The 25,084-nt window shown below is 36.6% G+C and overlaps 2 protein-coding genes across 4 annotated transcripts; both read right to left on the bottom strand.

Annotated features, from left to right (window-relative positions):
* Positions 1-9,546: 9,546 nt before the first annotated feature.
* LOC111884584 (protein GAMETE EXPRESSED 1) lies at positions 9,547-13,094 on the bottom strand. 3 transcript variants are annotated; one of them, XM_023880892.3, is made up of 7 exons: positions 12,723-13,094; positions 11,694-12,183; positions 10,991-11,578; positions 10,748-10,874; positions 10,470-10,656; positions 10,237-10,381; positions 9,547-10,040 (listed from the first exon to the last, which is right to left on the bottom strand). In XM_023880892.3, exons 2-7 carry the CDS (start codon positions 12,176-12,178, stop codon positions 9,776-9,778), a joined length of 1,797 nt encoding a protein of 598 aa, XP_023736660.1. In that variant the 5' UTR covers positions 12,179-12,183; positions 12,723-13,094; the 3' UTR covers positions 9,547-9,775. The 3 variants fall into 3 exon arrangements, with proteins under 3 accessions (XP_023736660.1, XP_023736663.1, XP_023736661.1); XM_023880895.3 differs by having other exon boundaries at positions 11,694-12,076; XM_023880893.3 differs by having other exon boundaries at positions 9,547-10,037; positions 12,723-13,093.
* Positions 13,095-17,828: 4,734 nt separating this feature from the next.
* On the bottom strand, positions 17,829-18,527 carry LOC111884585 (uncharacterized). The gene has a single exon (XM_023880896.1). The coding sequence runs from the start codon at positions 18,525-18,527 to the stop codon at positions 17,829-17,831; it is 699 nt and encodes a 232-aa protein (XP_023736664.1).
* Positions 18,528-25,084: the final 6,557 nt, after the last annotated feature.

Genomic DNA, 25,084 nt, shown 5'->3' with positions numbered 1-25,084 from the left:
AAATCCTCCAAGAAGCTTGCTAGGCCGAGAATAGCATCAAACTTCTTCTATTCTTCATCAAAACCGAAACCACAAACTCAAGGTGAGTTCATACCCTTTTTTTCGGTTTTTACTAGTTTTATGGGGAGAATACAAGTAAAATGTGTAGATCTATGTGTATGTGTGTGCTATGTATGATTTTATGCATGTGTGTGTTTATGTGGTAAATATGCAACAAAAAAAAGTAGAAATCTCGAGATATATGGCATAAGAAGTAAAACAAACATGATCTAAGTTATACCACACTAAACAAGTCAAGAAAAATACCCTCTAAGATTTAAAATAGACACATTGTAACATAAAACAAATTTTTGGGGCTTAAATTGTCAAATAAACAAAAGTTGGTGGAAAGGTTGCTATTCACGGTTTTCTTGAGGGAAAAAATAGTCAAAACAGTTAAAATAAATGTTTTTGTGACAATTATGCTCTTCAAAGGACTTGAAATGTAAATAATAGCTCAATGGGCCAATTTTTGGGCTTTTCGGCCCATTAAGCCCAAGGTTACAAAAAATCTGATTTTCAAAGGGCTAAAATGAAAATTTTCTCAAAACAGGGGATAAAAAGGGTAAACAAAATCATTTCAAGGGTTAAAATGCTTTCTTTACCAAAAAGCATCAAAAATGTAATGTTTTTGGATTTTTTGCCAAAATTGTAAAAGTTGCAAAAAGTTTGGACTTTAGCCATAAAATACTTTTCTGGAAGGGCTGAAACTGATAAAAGTAAATTTTGAGCTAAAACCACCACATAAACAAAGTCTATGTGTCAAAAATGATAAGAAAATGGTTTTAGGGCCTATAGTGGTGGTTTTATGTGGTCGTTTTAGCTCAAAATTTACTTTTATCAGTTTCAGCCCTTCCAGAAAAGTATTTTACGGCTAAAGTCCAAACTTTTTGCAACTTTTACAATTTTGGCCCAAAATCCAGAAACATTACATTTTTGATCCTTTTTGGTAAAGAAAGCATTTTAACCCTTGAAATGATTTTGTTTACCCTTTTTATCCCCTGTTTTGAGAAATTTTTCATTTTAGCCCCTTGAAATTTTTCATTCTATGTCCAAGAAGGGCTGAAATGGCCAAACCAATATTTTGAGTCAATTATTTTATTATTAAGATATTTGGGTCAAAAATACCAAACCACAACTTATGACAAATGGCAAGATGAATATACATAAATTCCAAATATCGGACTCGTATCGATACAAATTTAACAATTGTTCAATTAAACATTCCGACAACTGTACTATACCCACAACAAGTAAACATTAAATTCTTTGGGCTTGAAAGTTCCATACATGCTTATTGGGCCTTTGTGACCCATTAACACGATTTTGGCCCAAGGGGTAATTATAAATGTTATTGGGCCTTCTATGACCCAATTTCATTTTTAAGGGACCCTCAATGGCTTCTAAGTGCTATTGGGCCTTAGTGGCCCCTTTAGCATTGCTAGTAAGGTCCAAGTAATCAAATGCGAATTGGGCCAACGTACTTCCAATTTTGACCCTATGTTTGAGTAATATTGTATCTTGGCGCATGGGATTGAAAAAGGATTGCAAAATGGCCCATAGTGGCAACAAGGTAATTTTGGCCATTGTGTAGTACGCTAAGCGTATGTTGTGTACACTAGGCATACCAGGGCGCGCCCTAGTACGCTGGGCGTACACCTCGTATGCGGGGCGTACGTGAGGATCATGCAAACCCTATTTTTTAGGGTTTTGCTCATATTTAAACCTCATTATAGCCTCACATCTCATTCTTATTCAACCTTCCTCAGTGAGAATCAACCCCAAGCAAACCCTAAGTAAAAAAAAAAAGTGCACCTTTGGAGCCTTTGGAGTGTTTAGAAGTGTTCTTGAAGAAGAAGAGAGTGGTTGGAAGAGCTTGGAGTTTGGGAAACACCTTGGATCTGAGATTTCTATCTTGTTGGCAAGCTCGAGAAGGTAAAAGGCTTGCATCTTGATCACTCTATCTTGTAGATCTAGCCATTTATTCTTTTAAGACACTTTTTGGTCCTAAAATGGTGATTCTTGAGCATGGCATGTTCTTGACCTAATAAGTCTTCCTTTCAGACCCTAGGAAGGGTCTTGTGTCATAAAAATGTGGTCTTGAGAGTTAGTTTCACTCCATGTAAGCTATAGAAGGTCTTTGTAAAACCCAAAGTTTTGAAGGCCAAGAAAGGAACGAAAACCCTAATTTTTTAGGGGCGACTCGGCGAGTCCAAGGAAGAACTCGGCGAGTCCGAGCGGGATCCGGGTCGACGTGTAAGTGACCAACTCGGTGAGTCGGCCAAGTGGACTCGGCGAGTCTGGTATGTGCGAGGAAAACCCTAAATTCGGGACTTGGAGCCTATTTAAGCGCCTCATTCTCTCCCTTAGGGTTCCTTTGCTGCCTCTTTCACCCAGAACATTAAACCCTAGCCGACATATCCTCTATTTGAGCCATTTGTTGCCTTGGAAGGTGCATTAAAGCTTGGAGAAGGAAGAAGGAACTTGGAGGAGCAAGAAGGGACTATAGATCTGGGATTGTGAATTCATTCTGAGCATTTGGAGGTAATAAACTAGTTCCTGGACCCTTTTTGCACCTAGATCTATATGTGGTTGTTAGGGCTTTTAGCCATAATGTTATTATTTTGAGTTAGAAGCCAGATCTGAAGTTGCTACTTCAGATCTAAGCATATTATGGTCTTGAGAAGCATAAAGTAGCAGCCCTTGAGTTGATTATGGAGCCTCCTTGCCTTACACCCTAGTTTGTGGTGTATTTTGCCTAGATCTCCTTCTCTATACGTAAAGTTTGCAACTTTACGTGAGGAATAGGCTTGGGAAGGGTAGATCTACAGTTTGGAGTCCATGCATGACTCAAAAGTCCTCTGCATGTATGGAGATCTGAATGGACTCGGCGAGTCCTTTGAGTGGACTCGGCGAGTAGCATGAAGATTTGGAGGAACTTGACGAGTGGGATGAACAGCTCGTCGAGTCAGATGAAGTTGGGCAGGAACTCGGCGAGTTGGAAGAACAACTCGGCGAGTCTGTTGAAGGATGTCTTGGACTCGGCGAGTATGTGCTTGGACTCGGCGAGTCAGGTCGCGAAACCCCAAACCCTTCGAGTTTAGACTCGAATCAGTGAGTCGATTAGAGACTCGGTGAGTTGGACAGGTCAGGACTCGGAAATCGGTAGACTCGGCGAGTAGAGTCGCGAGTGGAAGGACTCTAAACTTATGAACTCGGTGAGTCAGTAGGGTGACTCAGCGAGTAGGGTTGACCTGGAAGGTTGGCTTTGACCAGGACTTTGACTTTGACCAGAGTTGACTTGGTAGTCTTTCGGGGGTCAGTTTGACTCAGTGTTGCATTGTTATTGGTAGCTCGGGGAGCGGCTGGAGCAGGAGTTCAGAGAGTTGTCGGGCAGCAACTAGTGGGATCATCAGCAAATTCAGCCAGTGCAGGTGAGTTTCCCTTTGTATGAATGGATCTACGGCCACAATGCCGGCCCATGTAGTTATGAGTAGAAGACCCGGGGGTTATCCCTACGCACAGATATTCGGGACGAGTTCCAATGATAGAGGGCGGGTTCCCAAGGAGTGGTTTATGTGATAGTTTATACTTGTTATCTGCGTGATACTTGTATGTGCCTGGTAGGGAGGTGAGTGTGGGCGAGGTCCTATGTCTCACCAATGGCAGAGTGTGGATGGTGTTACACATCTCATTAGCAGCAGATCAGGGGCGAGGCCCAAGTTAGGGAAAGAGTGAGTGTGGGTTGGGCCCGTATCTCACTATCAGTAGGAGGATGGATGGGGTTCCATGACTCATCAGTAGAGTTCGGTTGTTAGGACCGGAGGGTATTCAGACGCCCCAGAAACGTCTGACAGTATGTGATGATATGTTTATATGCTGGCAAGTTATGTTATATGTGATAGTGGTAGTAGGAAGGGAATAGTCCCCAAGTTCGGTCGTTAGGACCGAAGGGTAGATCGGACACCCCAGATATGTCTGATAATATGTTATGTTGTGATATATGTTATAGTAGCAGTAGGGGGTGAAATAGTCCCCGAGGATCGGTTGTTAGGACCGATGGGTAGTCAACACCCCAGAATGGCTTGACATGGGTAGTCAGCACCCCAGAATGGCCTGACATGGGTAGTCAGCACCCCAGAATGGATTGACATGGGTAGTCAGCACCCCATAATGGCTTGACATGGGTAGTCAGTACCCCAGAACGACTTGACACGAGTAGGTTGGCACCCCAGAATGGTCGTACCGGGTAGGTCGAGCACCCTAGAATTGCCCGGCAATGTGTATGATATGTGATTGTATGATATGTGATTGTATGGTATGTGGTAGTGTGTGGAACTCACTAAGCTTCGTGCTTATGGTTTTCAGTTTTGGTTTTAGGTACTTCCGGTAGCGGAGGGAAGAGCTCGGGGTGATCGCATGGCACACACACCATAGATTAGCCAGCCTGGGAATGTTTACTCTGATAATGAACATGTGTTTTGAAAACTTATACTCAGATTATGTTTTGGAATGATGTCTTTGCTTAAAGTAATGTTTTATTAAAAGAAATTTTTGGTCTTAAATTTTGGGTCGTTACAGTCTTAATGCAATAAGATGTTGAGGGTTTGTGTTTTAAGCACTTATGTGACAACCCGAAGCTCTTTCCGTCATTGTAACCCGTTCCGTCAATAAAATTTGTCCTTTTTCGAATTGTTTCCGTTACATTTTTTTGAATTAAGTCATTAATTTTGAGACTTCTATTATGACTTAATGAGTGTCCAAACACGTTAGAAACACGAGAAAACACTTTCAATATTCAATCGGATAATTTTTAGTTACAACCACATCGGGTTACGACAACTTAATCGGGTGCGACCAAAAGACTCGTTTAACGTCAGTATCGGGTAGAATTCCACCTTGTATCAAACTTAATCCATATTTAAAGTTCAAATGATCTCATTTTGAAGCTTTTCACCCTCTCTCACTACTCTCTCTCTCTACAAACTCAATCTTTGGTCCAAAATCATCCAATTCAAGCCCCAAATCGTTAAGGTAACTATCCTAGCTCATAGCATAACCTCTTTGGCTTTCAAATTCGTGATTAAATCATGTATTAGGACCATAAACATGTGTTTACGGCCCTGGAACACCCCTAGGCCGCAAACACACATAAAAAGGGTTTTGGAGCCCATAAACCTTCCCATATCACTTTTGGAGCTTGGAAATGACTTAAGGGCTTATTTGAATGGACTAGGAACACCATTAACTCAACATTTAAGGGGTAAATATGAGTTTACAGCCCAAGATCATGCTTGGACCGGCAGTAAACAACTTTTAAGGTGTTAAGATGCCCCTTAAACACTTCCTAAGCCTTGAATTAAAGTCTAGAAGCAACCACAAATGAGTTAGGGGCCTTAAACTTGATAAAAACCACTCCCTTAGGAGTTCACGGCCGTAAACCCCCCAAGGATAGGTGCCTGGGCCATGAACTCCTATAATTTGGTCAAAATGTGCCCTAACTTCACTCCATGACTTGTAAAATGAGTTTGAACCACATGTGATTAATCTAGGACCACCAAAACATAAAAGGAAAGGGTACATAGGAGCTTACGGCCGTAAACTCCATTAAATGGTCCCTTTGGTGGTTTAATCCTTCCCTATACCCTAGATTTGATCCTAGCCAATTTCCTCAAGTGATGTGTGACCTTTGAACAACCTAGAACACATCACCCATGAGTTTTCGGCCGTCAACCCATGGGGACATGATCTTAGGGCCGAAAACTCCCTTAGGAGTTTACTCTTGAAGAGAAAACTCCATATCTATGCCCTATACGTCCGTAGATGCCACCCGGGTCACTCCGAACACTTGAATTGAAGTGTTTTCGCGTCTCGAAATGTATATTCATATCTAATTAGTGGTTCAAAGTGTAATTAGAAACAATTATGTATCTCTTCATATTACATAGGAACCTCGCGTGTTATCAAGCCCCGAACTGACACTTAGCATCCAAACCGACACGTACCTCGTCTGGTGAGTTCATACCCCTACCCTTTTTAATGTTTTCAAGGTTTTCAGGGGGGGGGGGGGGGGAATACAAGCAAAAGTACAAGGATAACTTGTAATTAAACTTATTATATCATTTGAATTGTTTGACATTCTGAATGCTTTTAACAATGGAAACAGTATTAACCAACTGTTTAACCTATACAGTTAGTTTTCAAACTATTTGTGAAACTCTTTATAAACTGTCATGTTTTATATTTCACAAATGATTTGTTCCATGTCATCACTGCTAAAAGCATTAGATTAGTACATTTGATTTGTCCTCGGTAACACTCCACATAGATACGCGAGTGGAGGATCACTGTTTGTAACAGGATTTTTCCGTATTATTACTAGTAAATTTGTTATTCCTAAAAATTGGAGACACATCCTCGGAAACACTCCACAGAGATACGCGAGTGGAGGATCGCCCATGTAACTAGAATCTCCTGGAGGGAGAGCGTGACTTGAGTGTATAGATCTATACGGGGCTGACTACCCCGCACTTAACTGCTAGCTACAGTCGAACCGAAAGGTTCAAGGGTGACGAAAGTCATAAAATGATATTGGACTTCTTATTGCCAATTCTAGTCTATCGTATGGTTATGGAACTCATAATTTGGATAACAGAGATTTACTTGTTAGTAATAATGAACTTAGTAATCGGTTTACTTCCTATTTATTAGTTTTATATACGTGTTAAAACTAATGTACTTTACAAGGACAACCAGGTTTTCAGAATACAGCTCGTAACCCAGCAAGTATGGTAGATACTTGTACATTTCATTTCGGATTGGTAACCAACTTTTAGGAAAATAAGGGGTTTTCCTGGGATAACTGAACTGTTCATAACCAGATGTGTGTAACAAACGGATAATTAAACTTTACTTATAAGAAAATATGGGATTTTCTTGGTTAACAACATTTTCAGAAAAACCAAAGGAAACTTGTTCATTTTCAGAAAAAGAACCACTTATGAACTCACCAACTTTATGCTGATTTTCAAACTGCTTGTATTCTCAGGTCCGCATTAGACAGGTACCCCGCGATCTTTTGGAAAAGACGGAGCGTATAGAAGACTCGTCTTAGCTTTTGTTCATATATACATATGTATAACACTTGTAACACTTTACTGTCAAACAAATGTAAATTATAATATGTAATGTAATGGTTGTTTACTTCGCTTACTATGTACATTGGTTATGATACTTAACATGAAGTCACCTCCGCCCCGGAACGTTTCCGCCTTCGGTTTCGGGGTGTGACAACTTAATGGACATGCAAAGTCATAAATGGAAACTTTATGACTCATGATGGTATTTTGACCTTAGATCTGACTTTGGACGTGAAAATGTGGATTATTAAGCTCTTAATGGGAAAAGGGTTGAACATGGTACGTACGTTGGGCATAGATGGTACGCTGCATGTATGCATTCAACGCCCCTTAAGTTGGTCAAGCACCGAGTATGCCCGGCGTACTCGGCTGGTTCGACTTGATCAGCTTGTCTTAGCTGGGTGTCGACTTGATCGAAGGCACCAATGTCGTCCCCTTTAGTTATGTATCTTGGTATCTAGGATGTTATTATCTGTAGATCCGCCTGCTAGTCTGTTAACTAGTTATATGATTATCTGTTATTGGATATATATGTTATTTGTTATGCGCATGTTGACATGGTATGGTGGGGTTGAGATTGTATTGCTTTGTGCAATAAGTCAACAGACCAGGTCATTCCAACCGTAAGGTTGTGGGCCGAGGCATTCCAACCGGAAGGTTGTGGACCATGGGTAATTCAACTCGGAAGGTTTTGGACCCGTTATGTATTGGGCATTCCAACCTCAAGGTTATGGGCCGGGGCATTCCAACCGTAAGGATGTGGGCCAAGGGTAATCCAACCAGGAAGGTTTTGGACCCGTTACCTGCTTGTTTGATGTGTTTTATGTGGTGGTACTTTAGGGGAACTCACTAAGCTTTGGCTTACGGTTTTAGTTTATTGTTTCAGGTAGTTCTGATGATCGCGGGAAGGCGAAGGCGTGACCGTACACATCCTCCTGTTTCATGGACTTATGATTTTGGGATACTATGATATTGATAAACAATTTGGTATGCCCAACATTTTTTTTTATCAATTTGGAATGTTTTTGGACCTCATGGACTAGGAAAATTAAGATCTTTTGCCTTCCCTTTTAGCCATGCAAGTTATCTTGGTCTTTTAGGTCATTTTGGTGTATTAAAGTTTAGATCTTGGAAAATTGTGGTATTATTATGGATAAAATTGGAAACTTTATTCATCTAGACATCTTGATGATTCAGATTTAAAAGTTTGAGACTTAAACTTAGTGGATTAAGTTAAGAAAGATGCATTTTTGGGTCCCTTTGAGAGTTAAAGTCTAGATCTTTGTGGTTTGGACTTTCCTAATGGATAAAATTAGAAACTTTATCCATTAAGACCTTAGAAATGATCATATTTGAGCTTTGGAGCACTTGGAATCGAAAGAAAATGGATTAAGTCGTTTAAGTTGTTCAGACCAGTCCCCACGACGTAGTGATTGGTGGATTAGCAACTGTTTTGGAATTTTTGTACACAGAACGTGGCCAAGGAAGGCCTTGATGTGGAGGGCTACTGATTGCTAGTTTTGACTTTGACTTTGACTTTGACCATTGATTTTTTGACTCGTTTGACTTTTGGTCAAACTTGAGTAGAATTGAGCATTTGGCTTGGTTTCGGTTTGGCTTTAGGAAGCTTGGGTTGGATGTTCGGTTGTTGAGGTAGTTGTTGGGCTTCTATTGAATAGTTCAGGTAAGTTTCTTCACTGTACTCGTAGGCCGAAGGCACCAATGTCGACCAATTGGATTATGTTTATAAGTTGATAGTTGTCTTTGTGACACTTGCTGATATGCCTCTATCTATTTGTTGTCTTTGTGACTCTTGTTGATATGACTGTATGCTTAACTATATGGTGTTAAATAGACTCGGTACTGGTTGAAAAGATACCGAAGGGGGTAAAATAGACTCAGTACCGGTTGAAAGATACCGAAAGAGGTGAAATAGACCTAGTAGCTTCGAATTGTTATGTACATTTGGTATGTGGTATTTTGGAAAATTTATAAAATTTTGTGCTTACGGTTTTATGTTTATTGTTTTAGGTACTTCTATTTTCAAATCAAGTGTCCAGCTTAATCGCACAGCATCCCCTGAAGATTTATTCTGCCTGAATGTTTACGAGTTACTCTGATGTTTTGAGAATACTTTGACTCTAATCGTCTTTTGGAACAATCAATGACCTGTCTTAACTTATTTAAAATGAAATTCTTACTCGGAAATTTCAGGATGTTATAGATAAACTTTCTTATATGATTAACCAAGATTTATAATCCATTCAAATTCACGATAGAGAAGTTGATTTATTAAAATTTGCAGATACACACGCTATGAATCCACAAACAACATACATAAAACATAAAATATTGAATCTGTGGGACATAGTGCTTATGTGACTTGTACTACAATTTTAAGAGTATTATACATCGTTAATGGTTTATAAGATAGTATAGATGCACGATAATTACTTTGTGATGGAACAATGTTTTTTTATCTAGCTTATGCAACAATATAACCTTTTAATACAAATATATGTAACTAACACTTGAAGAAAGTTTAATAAGTAGCCCAATAAAATACAATTACACTTACTCATGCATGTGTAAGGTTTTTAAAGATGACGGTGACGTAGAGTATATTGCCTGGAAACTAAATTGGTGATTGAAGCCTCTCCAACTTCTTCCGGAAGCTTATAGTCAAGATCTTCCGATTCATCTTCAGGTAAATCAGTGTCGACCCATGAAGACCAATCCACATCATCATCATCATCATCATCATCATCATCATCACATAAAGATTGTTTATTTCCTTGCATGCCATTAACCTTCTCAATTAGTGATTGTAGCATCTGATGGTTCAGTGTCTCGTAGTCTCTGCTTCAATTCAAAAACACAATACAATGAAGTGATTACAGCATTATACTTTCAATTTGTGTTTCTTATCAAGGGATTGTACTTTGGAAAATCTATCCTGATATCACATTGTATATAGATGACACTGCTATAATTGGATATTTTATCTAAAATGTTGTAGCAGATAAATGAAAGCACATTCCTATTTCTTGTATTTTACCTGAATGTGTAAATGGCATAAAGAAGTTGACATGATGCGAGAAACACAAATATTAACCTAACAATGCTGATAATCCATGCCTGTTGTTCAATCTCATTTCCATACCGAAGCACCATAAATTCAATCAAGAATGTCACACATAACCCTGCACAAACGAAAAGAAAAATTAAAGAATATTTTATAATATAAAAACACCCAAAACTTAAAATGATTGAAAATTGGAACTAAATCACCTATATATAGCCTGGATCTCACGTTGTAGGTTTGCTTTGTACTTGTAAACATATAGAGCGTGAAAATTAATATAGAATATACAAGAAAAGACTTAATAACCCGTGATTCCAACAAAATTGCATTGTGCAAATCAAAAAGCTTTTCGATTGCAAGAAACATGCTTGCTTGCTTCGACTCAAAAGTTTCCTATCAAACATCAAAAAAATTATTCAAATTGATAAAACAAAAGCAAATACCCAAAATATATATATATATAAAAAAAAAAAAAAAAGTTAACCTGGGCAGCCAATATGCTTTTTGAATTCTTAACAAGATCATCATGAGCTGCTTTAAGTTGTTGTTGCCTTTGTATGAGTTCCTGTTGTTGACTTTGACCAAGCTCAATCAACTGTTGCAAAGTTCCCCTGCAAATACAATTTCAAAAGTGAGAAGGGTTTCTTTTTTTCTGCAGTAAATTTCTCAAATATTTAAAAAAAATAATAATAATAATTTATCGTGATTTTTTCTTTTTCTGGTTTACCTGCTTTCTTCTAGAGCTTGGGACTGAAAGCTAGTGACAGTATGAAGAATCTCAAGGGCAGCAGTCTGACTATCAATAAGTTGTTTTTGTTTGTCTAATGAAGTTTCTGCTATGTTCTCAATATCATCAGCTTTACCTTGTAACCTATTCATCTTCATAAACATTGCATCTCCAACTTTACCAATTTCTTTTTCTATTTCAACCGCTTCATTTCTTAAATTCTTCATTTCTTCCCCAATCTTACTCGTTGATTCATTCAACATTATCATTCCTTCATCAAGTCTTTCATTCATTTTCATTTGCCCATTGCGAAGTTCCATTTGAGAATCCAATAGTTTCAGGGATTGATTGTAAACCGATTGTGAATACTGTAACACAACACTTACATGTTCTTGGATGTTTTTTGATGTTTGAGACACTTGTTGCGTTTGGACATCAATGGAAGATAAAGATTCTTGAACATGATCTGAAGTATGCAACAATCCTTCAGCCTGGTTTTCTATCTTCTCTAATTTCTCCTCTGCATATTCAGCAGACTTTTTGAGTTCATTCACCAATCTTTCTGTTTGTCTCTTGAATGCATCCGTCCTACAATAGAAAATTGATTTTAGTCACCTTTTTCAAAAGTGTTTCTTTCTGCATGCCTTTCTCTGCAAAAGACGTGAGAGAGAGAGAGAGAGAGAGAGAGAGAGAGAGACTCAACTGCAATTGATGACAAATGGAGTTGGTTTCAAGATAAAACTCAAGATAAATCGTATGAGCAGCCTTATCTAAATTTTTGAGGCAATTGACCATAGGATCTTTGACATGACAATAAGGGAAAGGAGGCCTCCCAGTGTCCTTCTGAAAGCAATCACTTAGATGCCAAGCTAATCTAGACCGTTGTTCTTCATCTGCTAGAATCTCTGAACAACCTGCAAATAAATTTCCATATGCATTTTGCCAACAAGAATTGGGCATAGCAACCTTTCTCTTGGCTTTTTCAACCAATGACATTCCCTTCTTGCTACTCAATGATTCCATGGAAAATTCAGCATGAGATAGAGATACATCATGAAACGATGAAGGCTTCTCATTGGAATCAACCTTTCGAGTAGAGAATAACCAACTAAATGAGTAGATGCTGTGTGAAAGCAACATAAGAACCCATAGGAACCCAAATTTGTAATTTTTATGGCTGTTATTCATCAGATCTGTTGTGTGATAATAATAAGCATGTAAAAAATCATTGAAATAGGATCAGTTGTGCAACATATACAAACAGCATTTATAAAGCAATTTCATTTTTAGCAGGAAATATTCTGATATGACAAAGTGATTATCCCATAATCTGTAATAGGTAATGGCAATATATACACACATTACACACCTTCCTTTTTGGTCCTTATAGATAACATTCCAAGAAGAATATTTAATGGAGATGACTAGATATGTTATCAAACTTCGTATCAAGTACGAATAATAGGAGAACTCATGTGCGATTTAATAAAAAAAAATATAGATTAACAGAGATATAGAAAGTTAGAAAGTTCGAAACATAGGAACATACTTTATGAGAATCAAAACCCACATTGATTTCACAGAATCATGAAAACGAAAGTAGCCAATGGGATAGCGTCAAATAATCATATACAAATTAACGATAATAAAAACCAATAAAACATGAAATCATAATCATAATCATATCGTAAAAAAATAAACCCTAAATTACAAAACAAATCAGTGAACTTACCCTGCTGCCTGCCTTTCAAACTAGCAAATGCTGAATTGTTGATGTTGATGCTGTCGAGTTTTAGCCAAAACAAATCCCCGCTTGAAGACCGTTACCAAGAATGTGAATCGTTGCCATCATTGAGATTAATTTCCCGAGTATCATCGGAGAATAATTGTTGCAGCGAACTCTCCCTCTTATCTTTTTTTTTTTCGGATATTTGTGGGAGCAAAAAAGCAAAACCGCGGGATACAAAAATGTATTTTTTTTGTTGTTCAAAAAGACGCGACGGTTGAGGAACCATTTTTCGGCGGTTATTTTAGGAGACTGGCCAGTTTGCGTAAGACGGCGGAAGCGTACCGGTGATAAAGAGTACAGGAGCAATGTTTTAAAAAAGAGTTTTTTAGACTGGGTTAACAGCTTTCTATAATTTTATCTTTTTTTTTTTTTTTTCTACACATACATAATAACATATATAAATCGTAATTTTTAAGTTTACAATCTACACATACATAATAACATATATAAATCATAAATTTTATGCTTACAAGTTCAAACATTAAAAATACATATAAAAATAAGTAGATCAATCTAAATACATTAAAATAACATATAATCATAAGTTTTAGTATTTTACATCAATCCATATACGTAAAAAAATAACTATAATATCAAAACAAAATATAGTTTTAGATGAACACAAACACATCAAAAAACTTTAAAACATTTACTATATATTTTTATTTTGAAAAAATTAAATAGATTTGAAAAAAAATCACAAAAAATTTATCATACAAATGGTTTTTTTCTATGTGTATTTATTCGGTTTAACCAGTTCAACCGATTTATTTTAACCGGTCCAACCGGGTTTTTTAAAAACCGGTCGGTTCAATCCGGTTCAAAAATCGACATAAAACCGGTGATAACTAAACCGCTTCCTCCTTTGTTCCCGATCCAACCGGTTCGACCGACCGATTTAAACTGGTTTTTAAAACATTGGGTAGGAGGGGTGGACGGAACCAAAAGGGAATGGCAAGGAGGTCACGAGAGGGTGGGGGACGATCGAAGTCGAAAGGGGGGTACGCTTGAAGGGGTTAATCTAGTTATAATTTTCGAAAAAAAAATCAAGCAGCATAATAACATTTTTTTCAAGGAAAAAACCAAAATTAATGAAATTCGAACAATAGTAGGGGTGGCAATTAATGACACGACATGAAACAAAATTAGGATGAAATTTGAATTCGTGTTCGTGACATGTTCGTGTCAAGTGTAAAAAAACACGATGTCATGTCGTTTCTAAAGAAAGTCAGAAAGTCAGCTTATACTTGAAGAAAAGTTTATGTTTAATTCATGCAAAAACGTTGCTTTCGGTTACATCAGAAAAGGTAAATAAATAGCCACAAAGGGTGTAACAAACTAGCCTATCCTATTGGATCAGAAGCCTATCTAGAATAAGATAAACATGACATAAAGATAATAATGATTCCTTTACTCCCCCTCAAGTTGAAGCATGAAGATTACGAATGTTCAACTTGACCATGAGAGATTGCAGTCGTTCCGCGCCAAGTGGTTTAGTGAGTAAGTCCGCCAGTTGATCTTTGGTGTGAACCCAAACGGGAGCGATCTCTTTTGATTCCACCCTTTCCCGAACAAAGTAGCAATCCATTTCCACGTGTTTCGTGCGCTCATGGAAAACTGGATTGTGTGCTATGTGTTTTGCAGATTCATTGTCACACATGAGAGTGGTAGGCGAATTAATGACAACACCTAAATCAGTGAGTAGCCAACGAACCCAAAGAATCTCACTCACTGTCGTTGCCATTGCACGATATTTAGCCTCAGCAGAAGACCTTGAAACCACCGATTGTTTCTTGGATTTCCAAGAAACGGGAAGCTCCTCCAAGGAGAAGTAAGTATCCTGTTCGAGAACGGCGCGAATAGGGACATCCCAACCAATCGGAGTCACTATAAGCTACTAGATTAGTAGACCCATCGTTTGGAAGCAAAATACCTTGTCCGATTGTGGTCTTCAAATAACGTAAAACACGTAAAGTTGCATCCCAGTGTGGCTGTTTAGGATCGGATACGAATTGACTCAAAATGTTAACTGAATATGTTATATCGGGGCGAGTGGCTTGTAAATACAAAAGACGACCAATGAGACGCCTATACATATTTCCATCAACCCGGTTTTCATTGTCACCTTTATCGAGTTTAAGGTTCTGCTCCATTGGAAAACGGCTTGGCCTGCACCCCAACATACCCGAATCGTTCAAGATATCCATGGTGTATTTGTGTTGGCTGAGAACTAAACCTTCTTTCGTACGTGACACCTCGATCCCTAAAAAATATTTTAAGCTACCAAGATCTTTGATACTAAATTGGGTATGGAGATTAGCTTTTGTACTCTCAATCTTTTTTGCATTATTACCAACAATGACCACATCATCTACATAAATGAGAGCCACCACAAAAATATCGTCATTCTTGTAAATAAAAAGAGAATGGTCAGCATGAGATTGTATGAAACCAAGAGCACGAATAGTTGTGGTAAACTTGTGATGCCAATTGCGACTTGCTTGCTTTAAGCCATAGAGTGATTTTTTAAGTTTACACACTCGCGTGTCTCCTTCTTTGCCAAATCCTTGGGGAATCTTCATGTATACATCTTCTTCCAAGTCACCATGCAAGAATGCATTATTCACATCGAGTTGGTGAATAATCCAATTCTTTTTTACCGCAACAGTTAATAAAATTCGAATCGTAACAAGTTTAGCCACCGGAGCAAAGGTATCGTGAAAATCTACTCCTTCCATTTGCGTGTATCCCTTTGCGACAAGACGGGCTTTGTACCTCTCTATCTCACCATTTGGTTTGAATTTGGTCTTGAAGACCCATTTGGAATCAATGGCACGTTTACCTTTAGGAAGAGAGGTGAGCTCCCACGTGTCATTGTCTTCTAAAGCTTTTATTTCACGTTGCATTGCAAGCCTCCATTCGGGTTGTCTAGTTTCCTGTTTAAAACTTTTTGGCTCATTGTGAAGAACAATAGCCGCTAGAAAGGCCTTATGTGAAGGTGAAAAATCTTTATATGAAACATAATGAGTTAGAGGATGTACCGTAGAAGCGACTCGATCGGACGGAGGTGGTGGATGATTGATCGATGGGGGAAGGTCAACTTCAAAGTCTTGGAACCGGGTTGGTTGATTTCTTGTTCGAGTGGCACGGTGCTCATTAGGGGGTTCTAAATGTGTTGGTTGTGTCTCTACTTCAGTGACATCATCATGCATGTTGATGGTGCCAGCATCTTCTAAGGTTGCTGAAGAATCGTCAGGGGCCTCATGGGTTACGTCAATTGCCCCATCATTATGTGATCCGTTCTCATCGTCATGCATGGCGGGGTTGGGAATATCACCATGCAACGTGAATAAATCTTCATTTTGTGATTGTTTATTTGTTCCAACATAATTCATTGGAAATTCATTCTCTAAGAACCGTACATCACGAGAGACTATGATCTTTTTACTTTCCAAATCATATATTTTATATCCCTTAGTGCCATGTGGATATCCAACAAATATGTCGGGCTTACCCCGTTTCTCAAATTTGTCTCCCCCGGTGTCTGTGTTTCTATGATAAGTCAAACACCCAAACACCCGCATGTGTTCATATGAGGGTTTTCGCTGGAACAGTACCTCATAAGGTGTGGCACCATGTAAAACTTTGGTGGGCATTCTATTAATGACATATGTGGCTGTTAATATACACTTCCCCCAAAAGGTTGTGGGCAAATTAGCTTGAAAGCGTAAGGCACGTGCGGTTTCAAGTAAATGTCGATGCTTGCGTTTGACCACCCCGTTTTGTTGCGGGGTGTGCGGGCAAGATGTTTCTAAAATAATTCCTTCTTGTGCATAAAAATTGTGCATGTCATTTGATACAAACTCCCCCCCCCCCCCCCAAATTATCACACCTTACACGCTTTATTGGAATACCAAATTGTGTTTTGACCATTTTGTGAAAATCCATGAGGCATGTGCTTGCCTCATGTTTGTGTTTAATTAAAAAGGTCCATACAGCCCTACTAAAATCATCTACAATGGTAAGAAAGTAAGACGCTTTGCTCATAGACGGGGTTCTATATTTCCCCCACACGTCACAGTGCACTAAATCAAAACATGAAAGAGTTTTTATTTCACTAATGGGAAAAGGGAGGCGTGTGTGTTTAGCTTTAAAACAAGCATCACATCTGTTTTTGTCTTTAGAAACATCAATAAAATTTAATTTCGAAATCTTCTTGGTGGATGGATGACCTAGGCGTTTATGCCAAACCTCAAATGTCGTTAGTAGAGCTTTGCTTGGCTTCGTTGACCCCATCCGATACAATCCTCCAACACGGTCACCCGCTCCAATCAAGTGCTTCGTCCCCAACTCCTGCATTACAACAAAACCAGGGAAGAAAGAAACCACACAGTTCAATTCATCAGTGAGCTTCCCTACCGAAAGAAGATTGTAATCAAAATTAGGGACAAGCAAAACTCCTTTAAGTTTAACACCCCCATTTAGAGTGTGTTCTCCCTCCCCCGTAACAGGCACCATGTCGCCATTGGGGATGACTACAGGTGTCTCTTTAGGGCTTGGGTTTTTGTTTTCCAAAAAATCATCTCTACACGTCATGTGTTCGGTTGCCCCTGAGTCGACAACCCAACCATTATAAGATTGATTTCTACCTGCCATGTTTGCTCGTGGGTGAGATTTATTTCCTGTCAAGTTTCCATTTTCTTGAAAGTGAGCGACAAAGAGTCGGTATTGTTTGTCGGTTAATCCGGGTACGGGGCTCGTTTCTAGTTCCACACAAGCTGCCTTGGGCTTCGCTTTCTCTTTGTTGTCGGGCCACCAATCAGGATATCCTATCAGTTTAAAACATCCTTCTTTACTGTGCCCTTCACACTGACAGTGAGAGCACTTTTCTTTTCTTTCGTTTTCTGCCTTATGGATTTTCTGGATCACCTTGTTGACCGATGTCGAGTTCGTCTTTGCTGGAGTCTGTCTGGAGCTTCTCTGTCCGTTGTAATCTGCTTGAAACGCTGCAGCTTCTACTCTGGTTCTTTTGGAGTTGCCTGTAATGGCTCATTGTTGTTCACTTTCGGCTACCAGGTGGTAGATAGTGCTTAAAGATGGTGTCGGTTTCATGGCTAAAATTTGGGTTCGAACCACAGAAAAGTCATCGTCTAATCCCATCAAAAATTCATAGGATCTCTCCTTCTCTTTCACTTCGTTGAGCTGTTTGCCGATCCCACAGTGGCACCCTTCACACGTGCAACGGGGGTTAGGAAGAACGGTTTGGAGTTCATCCCAAGCAGTCCTCAACTTGGTGTAATATGTTGAAACAGATGCACCACCTTGCCGCAAGGCGTTGAGGCTTTGTTTCAATTCGTAGGCTCGAGGTGCTCCTTCTTTCTCGAACCGTTCTTCTAGATCACACCAAATCTCAGATGACGTGTTAGCATATCTGACGCTGGTGCGTATCTCTCTTTCCATAGCTGTCGTTATCCACCCCTTTATCATCGCATCGGCTCGAGTCCAAGCCAAGTTCAAGGAAGACTTTGCGTCGGGTTTCTTGATTGTGCCATCCACAAACCCCATCTTGTTCTTTGCCAGCAAGAAGTTCATCATCTCTTGCTTCCACTCACCGTAATTACCATCATTCAACGCATCGTTTACCTGCATCTGCTTGGGGTAATCGGATGGATGAATGTAGTATGGAGAGCTTGTATCTATCTCGTTTTCCTTGTCATCACCAGACGATTCCGCCTTGTCTCCTGCCATTGGAACTCTGGTTATGTATGGATCCGACGCTCTGATACCATAAAGAAAGTCAGCTTATACTTGAAGAAAAGTTTCTGTTTAATTCATGCAAAAACGTTGCTTTAGGTTACATCAGAAAAGGTAAATAAATAGCCACAAAGGGTGTAACAAACTAGCCTATCCTATTGGATCAGAAGCCTATCTAGAATAAGATAAACATGACATAAAGATAATAACGATTCCTTTAGTTTCATGTTCGTGTTCAAAATTCAATACAAAATTTACACGATTTAACATTTTTTTTGTCGTGTTTTTCATGTTTGTCGTGTTATATATGATTAAATATTAATTAAATAAACTAATATTTATTTTATTTTATCTGTGTCTTGTTTGTCGTTTTTTAATCGGTTCGTTTTATTGTTAGTTAAAAAAACACAACATCATGTCGTGTCGTGTTCTTGTTACATAAAACTTTGTCATGTCGTGTCAAACAAAAATATAACACGATGGCTCGATTTGTCACCTCTAAACAATAATCATGAGTCATGAATGAGTGTTGAATACTGGAAATGACATGCAAAATCATCATTTAGGCTCCAAAGTCATATAATTGGGTGGTGTAACGGTCAGGTCGTGGATTTTTTTTACTTTTCGTATTTATTGATATATTCTCTCAAAATAAAAATATAATAAGCCGATAACAATCTAACATTATATATATATATATATATATATATATATATATATATATATATATATATATATATATATATATATATATATATATATATATATATATATATATATATATATATATATATATATATATATAAAGAATGTTCCAAAGTAAACCTGTATGTTTTTGTCAACTTTACCCTTTATTTTTTAGCCATTTTGACACTTTTAATCATTGTAATCAAAATTTTACATTTTTTAGGAACCTTTTAATATTCAAAGTTTGGCCACAACACATTAACAAAAATGACAACTTTAGTCCCTTTTCTAAAAGCTTGATAATTTCAACCCCTTTAATTATTTTGCAATTTTGACACTTTTGGTCCTTACAGTCAAAACTTTTATATTTTTTCATAAAAAATACAAAAACGGCCCGAGGCGAAGCGCGGGTTTTTCCGCTAATTTAGAGTAAGTTTTTCCATCTTTTATATTTTTTATATAGCTTTTTGTTACATTTTTGTTATTTGATAGGGTTTTATTTCACAGCTAAAACATAAAATTTTGTAGACATCATCTGTGAAATTCTCATATCTACTTGCAAAAATCTTGTTTTCGCAAATATAATCTTCTATGTCACCTTCGAAAACAAGATTTTTGCAAATTAGAATTGAGATTTATGTAGATGACGTCTGCGAAAATATCTTATATATCAAAGAAAATCATGTTTTGTGGGTATTTGAGTGAGAAATTAAGATTTTCACGTCTATTAGTATGAAACTTAATTATTTATTTTATTAATGTAACATTATAACATAGCATTTAGTGGGTAAATTAATGGGTTATGACTACAATGGTTGCTTTCGAGAAACATTTTGATCTAAAAGAACTTTTAAATATTGTGAACAAAACCTTAAAAGTTTCGGCACAAAAAGCAATTCTAAGCAAATAGAGTTCGAAATGTGAGGAAAAACATAAGGAACTTGGTAATCTTGATGATTTTGAGGCAGTTGTGATGATTTTAGTGAAATCGAGGAATAATTTGTAATTGACTATGAATTTTTGGATCTTTAAAAAGAAAAAGTAGACCTAGAGATATTTTAGAGAGAGAGGATAGATCTAGAATGAACTATGACTAAAATTTGAATTTCTTCTTCTTTGATGCTTCTAAATCTCAAATTAAGAATAAGAACGAAACTGTAGAAATTATATGTTTATGACTACATATCTGAGCCAAAACATTATATCTGGAATTTTTCAATTTCTACAACAATTTCTCTTTCAAAGCATAATACTTACAGATCTTGAAGAGCAAAGTAGTATTCATGAGAGAGAATCTTCATTTGTAATTGTTGACCTGGAATAATCGATTAGATCTCCAAGTTAAGCTCTAATACCACATGGAAGACCACTAATAGTAAAGATGCAAGCAATTTGGTCTAAGTTTTTTGTATTTAAAGTGGTTATTACATCATAAACAAATAAAGAATCACCAACCACTATACATAAAAATTGCATGTCATCAATTACGATATTTGAAACTCAAACAAATTATAGCTTTACAATTTGATCAACTCCATCCTCCAACTTCAAATCTCCATTTGTGACATCTAGACTTGATTTTTATATATGATTTGCAGTTAATATGACAAGACATAAATCCTAATCGTATCTGGATCTTATAATCATTAATCAATCATCACTTGATGAGTTCATGGGAGAATTTCCCAATGATGAACTCAAAAACTCCATTAGAGTTTTGTATATCACCATTGACTCAAATGGAGTTTTGAATGTTATTATTTGAACTTTTTATTAGTAAATAACATATAAAACACATCATTGACATAATACATTGCTTGAAAACGAAATGCACAAGCTCTAGTGATGGTTTCATGAAGCCAGGGTCTTAAAACCTTCATTAAAGCTTCATGAACTCAAATTCACAATTCAAAATGAAATTACATCACTAGATTGTGCTATAAACATAGAGTCTAACACTAAGTTGAAATAAATCAATGGATAAATTATGAAAATAAAATTTAGACAAAATGTCAAATATCTAGAAGATTAATCTACAAACTGAACTTAAAGTACACCTTCTAAGCTTCCTCAGATGATGATTCTAACACCGATTCTTCAAGAACTCATCAAATCAAATTCCAATTTCTTACAATACTCTAGAATTACCACCATTCTCTCCCAAAAGATTCTTAGCATGAAATACGAGAAAGAGAGTGAGATGTGGACTTCCATTCAAAACTTTGACAAAATAACACTATGGCCCCTAAACATTTAAGTTTCATACTCCCCATCTAAATTCATGTTGGAGCGCGGAAATGCTCTAAAATGTTGAGTGATAGTTAGGTCGGAATATTCATTGTATATAAAGCATCTTCCCTCCACTTGTATATGTTGGAAAATTGGTGTTAACCAATTTATAAAAATGGGGTTTCCCCATTTTTTAACACGTCCAAAATGGATTTAATATGAATGAAAAATTAATTCTTAAAGTAAGGGTGTTGGAAGAAGTAAATAAAATAGTTTAATGGGTGGGAGAAAGAAAAGAAAAGTTCAGGGACCTTTCTTGCAAATATTTCTTTCTTTCGTAACTGAAATTGTAATTAATATTACAATTTAATTACATATTAACACACATTAATCTTTGTGATTAATAGATGTGTTTAAATGGGAGGTTATAGAATGTGTAGTATAAATATCACTACTCTAAAACCATTTGAGGACACTAAAAGAATGCAAGAAAACTCTCTTCTTCCCCACTTCGTATTCTTCTCTTTGTAGCTATATTAAGGATATAATCCAGGCCTATTGAGGGTTTGGGTGGTCCAAAAGAACCACTTCAAACTGTTGTATCCTGGCAAACAAACACCCAGTAGCGGTCGAATTTGTTTTAAGGACAATATGTTAAACACATGCCTCGGTTTTTCTATTTTCTTGTTTGTTTTCGTACATTACTGGAATATTATTCCTACAATCTTAAAACAAATTCGTTTGTACGAAACGAACTACAAATTGGAAACAATTTTACTTGCATTTTTTTTTGATATTGTACGATTTTCATAAGAAAAAAAAAGAGGATTGTTTGTGATTTTGAAGCACATTTTGCCATTAAGTCATTAAGGCATGTATTTGCAATTAAGTATCTAATTCTCCAGCTTTGGTACTAATTCTATTAAGTACCTAATGAGTTAAGAAGTCAGCTTAACTCAAAAACACAATTTAGATGTTGTTGTGAAATGCTCTACTCTGTCCCAATCTTTGAAAAATCATAACTTAGGCATGGACACTCATTTTTTGTTGAAACCAATTCTCAATGTTTGGTATATGATTCTACTTTGTTTCATTAATTTTGGTCGAAAGGTGGAAACAATTCTAACTATGGTGAAAAATAAGATTTTCACTGACTGGTTAGTTTTTTAGCATCTATGATAAGTAGTTTTATAAAATTCATAATAAATTGTAGAAAAATCGTATGAACTTATGAAAGTAGTCCCTGGAAAGAAAAGAGCCAGGCTAATATATTATGAACTTAGATTTCATTTTTGACAGGTTTAAGTGGGGCTAAAGCAGTCTTGAACAGACTGCATTGTTTTGTGAAAAACAAGAATGCTTTGTTTAGTCAAAATCGACTTCACTTTTATGTAAAACGGCTTTGGAAATCAGAAAACATCTTGGTTTACTTAAAACATCACATTTTAAATAGTTTTGTTGAATGAAAACATCATCTTTTCTGATATTTTATAATTTATGCATCGGTTTTCGACATGAGAAATCAAATTTTAGAATTTTTGCATCAGAAATCAGGTTTCATAATTGTTCAAATATATATTTTAATTATGTTGAGTTTTGTCCAAGCAAGAGGCAAACATATTTTTTGGAAATTAGAATTCTAAACATTTATATTTAGGGTATAAATATATATATATATATATATATATATATATATATATATATATATATATATATATATATATATTGTCCAAATATATATTTTAATTATGTTGAGTTTTGTTCTAATATATGTTAATTATGTTGAGTTTTGTCCAAGCAAGAGGAAAACATATTTTTTGGAAACTAGAATTCTAAACATTTATATTTAGGGTATAAATGATTTTAAAAATGTCACCATCCAAAGTGGAACGATTTCCAAAGTAAACTCTATGGATGCTAACTCCATTGGGTGATTGATTGATATGGGTGTTACATGTCATGTGTGCTCAAAGAGAGAGTGACTCAAGAATTATAAGGTTGTACAAGTTGAGGCAAAAATTTATTCTTGAAATTGTGATTCTAAACACTTAAATTTGGTGTTTAAAACATTCCAGAAATGGTATAACATAGAAAAGAGCTAACATTTAATAATGTGTTGTATATTCCATAGAAGAGCTTAGTGCTTGGGTGGTTTTTAACAAACAAGGAGTTTTTTAGTGTTTGATTCCAATAAGTTTGTACTAACCTAAAAAAAGTATGTTTGTAGGCAAGGTCTATGAGGATGGTGGAATGCTTAAATTCCATATATTGGCTAATGAGCGTAATATCAATGAGTTGGACAACTCTTCCGCTTACTTGCTTAAATTTCTAATGTGGGACATGCTAGATTTGGACATGTTAATATTGACATGTAAAGAAGGTTAATCAAACTTGAACACATACCTCATTTTCGTATAAGTCAAAATATGGATGCAACACTTGTGTTGAGTCATAGTTCAAGTTCGTTGAAAGGACAATTAAACCCCTTGGATTAATTCACACAAACGTGTCTGATATGAAGTCGAATCCATATAACGGTGATATAAGTACTTTATCACTTGTATTGACGATTGTGTTAAACTGTGTTAAGTTAGTTTACTCAAAAGTAAATATGTACAAGTTTAAATTGTACAAAAGTGAGGTTGAGAATCATCTCAACAAGAAGAGTAAATGTGGAGGTGAATATGCATCACCATTTGAGGGATTTTTTGCAAGTCATGGTATTAAACATGAGCTTAAGGCACCTTATTCACCATAACAAATGGCATCACCGAATGGAAACATCATATCTTAAATGAAATGATGAATGTCATGTTGTTGCTTATGTTTTGGGTTGCCATACTCAGTGTGGGGGGAAGTTGTGTTGTCAACTAATTACCTTTTAAATAAGGTACCCCAAAACAAAATGAAAAAAAATACCATCTAAGTTATGGTCGGGTATAAAATCATCTTACGAATACATTCGAATGTGGGGTTGTCTCACAAAGTGTGTTATGACTAACCCAATGCTTGTAAGGATTGGACACAAGATTGTTGGTTGCATCTTTATTGGTTATGCACAAAACAATAGTGTTTATTGTTTTCTTGTATACTAATGGAGTCAACAAATGCATCATACTTCGAAAATGTGTTACCTTGTCTTGATAAATAAAATACAAGTGCTCCAAAACAATTGGGCACAAAGAATCCTCTCATGAAGAAGAAATTGAGGAATAACTAGATCATGATGGAGTAAAAGCGGACAAGTTAGAAATCATTTGGAGATGATTTATGCATGTATATGGTTGAAAGAGAGCCTCAAATTTTCAAAAAGGAATTCACTTCCTTTGACAGATCTCAATGAAAAGATGCAATTAAAAGTGAAATGGATTCTATCTTGCCAAATCACACATGAGAGCTAGTGGATATACCTCTAGGTTGTAAACCACTAGGCTATAAATGGATTTTCAAGAGGAAAATAAAAGTAGGTAGATCCAAAGAATATGAGAATTGGTTAGAAAATAATCATCTATGATTTCAATAGAAATATGCACTGATTTCTTTTTGAAAATTTAGAATCACATGATACTTCTATACTCCAAGAAGTTATTTCCATTAAATCTAATAATATTGGTTGGAATTCATCAAAACAAGAT

The sequence above is a fragment of the Lactuca sativa genome, chromosome 3, assembly GCF_002870075.4.
Source record: "Lactuca sativa cultivar Salinas chromosome 3, Lsat_Salinas_v11, whole genome shotgun sequence".
NCBI classification, from domain to species: Eukaryota; Viridiplantae; Streptophyta; class Magnoliopsida; order Asterales; family Asteraceae; genus Lactuca; species Lactuca sativa.
The sequence above is the reverse complement of the archived record's forward strand: the minus strand, read 5'-3'. Positions and strand labels throughout refer to the sequence as shown.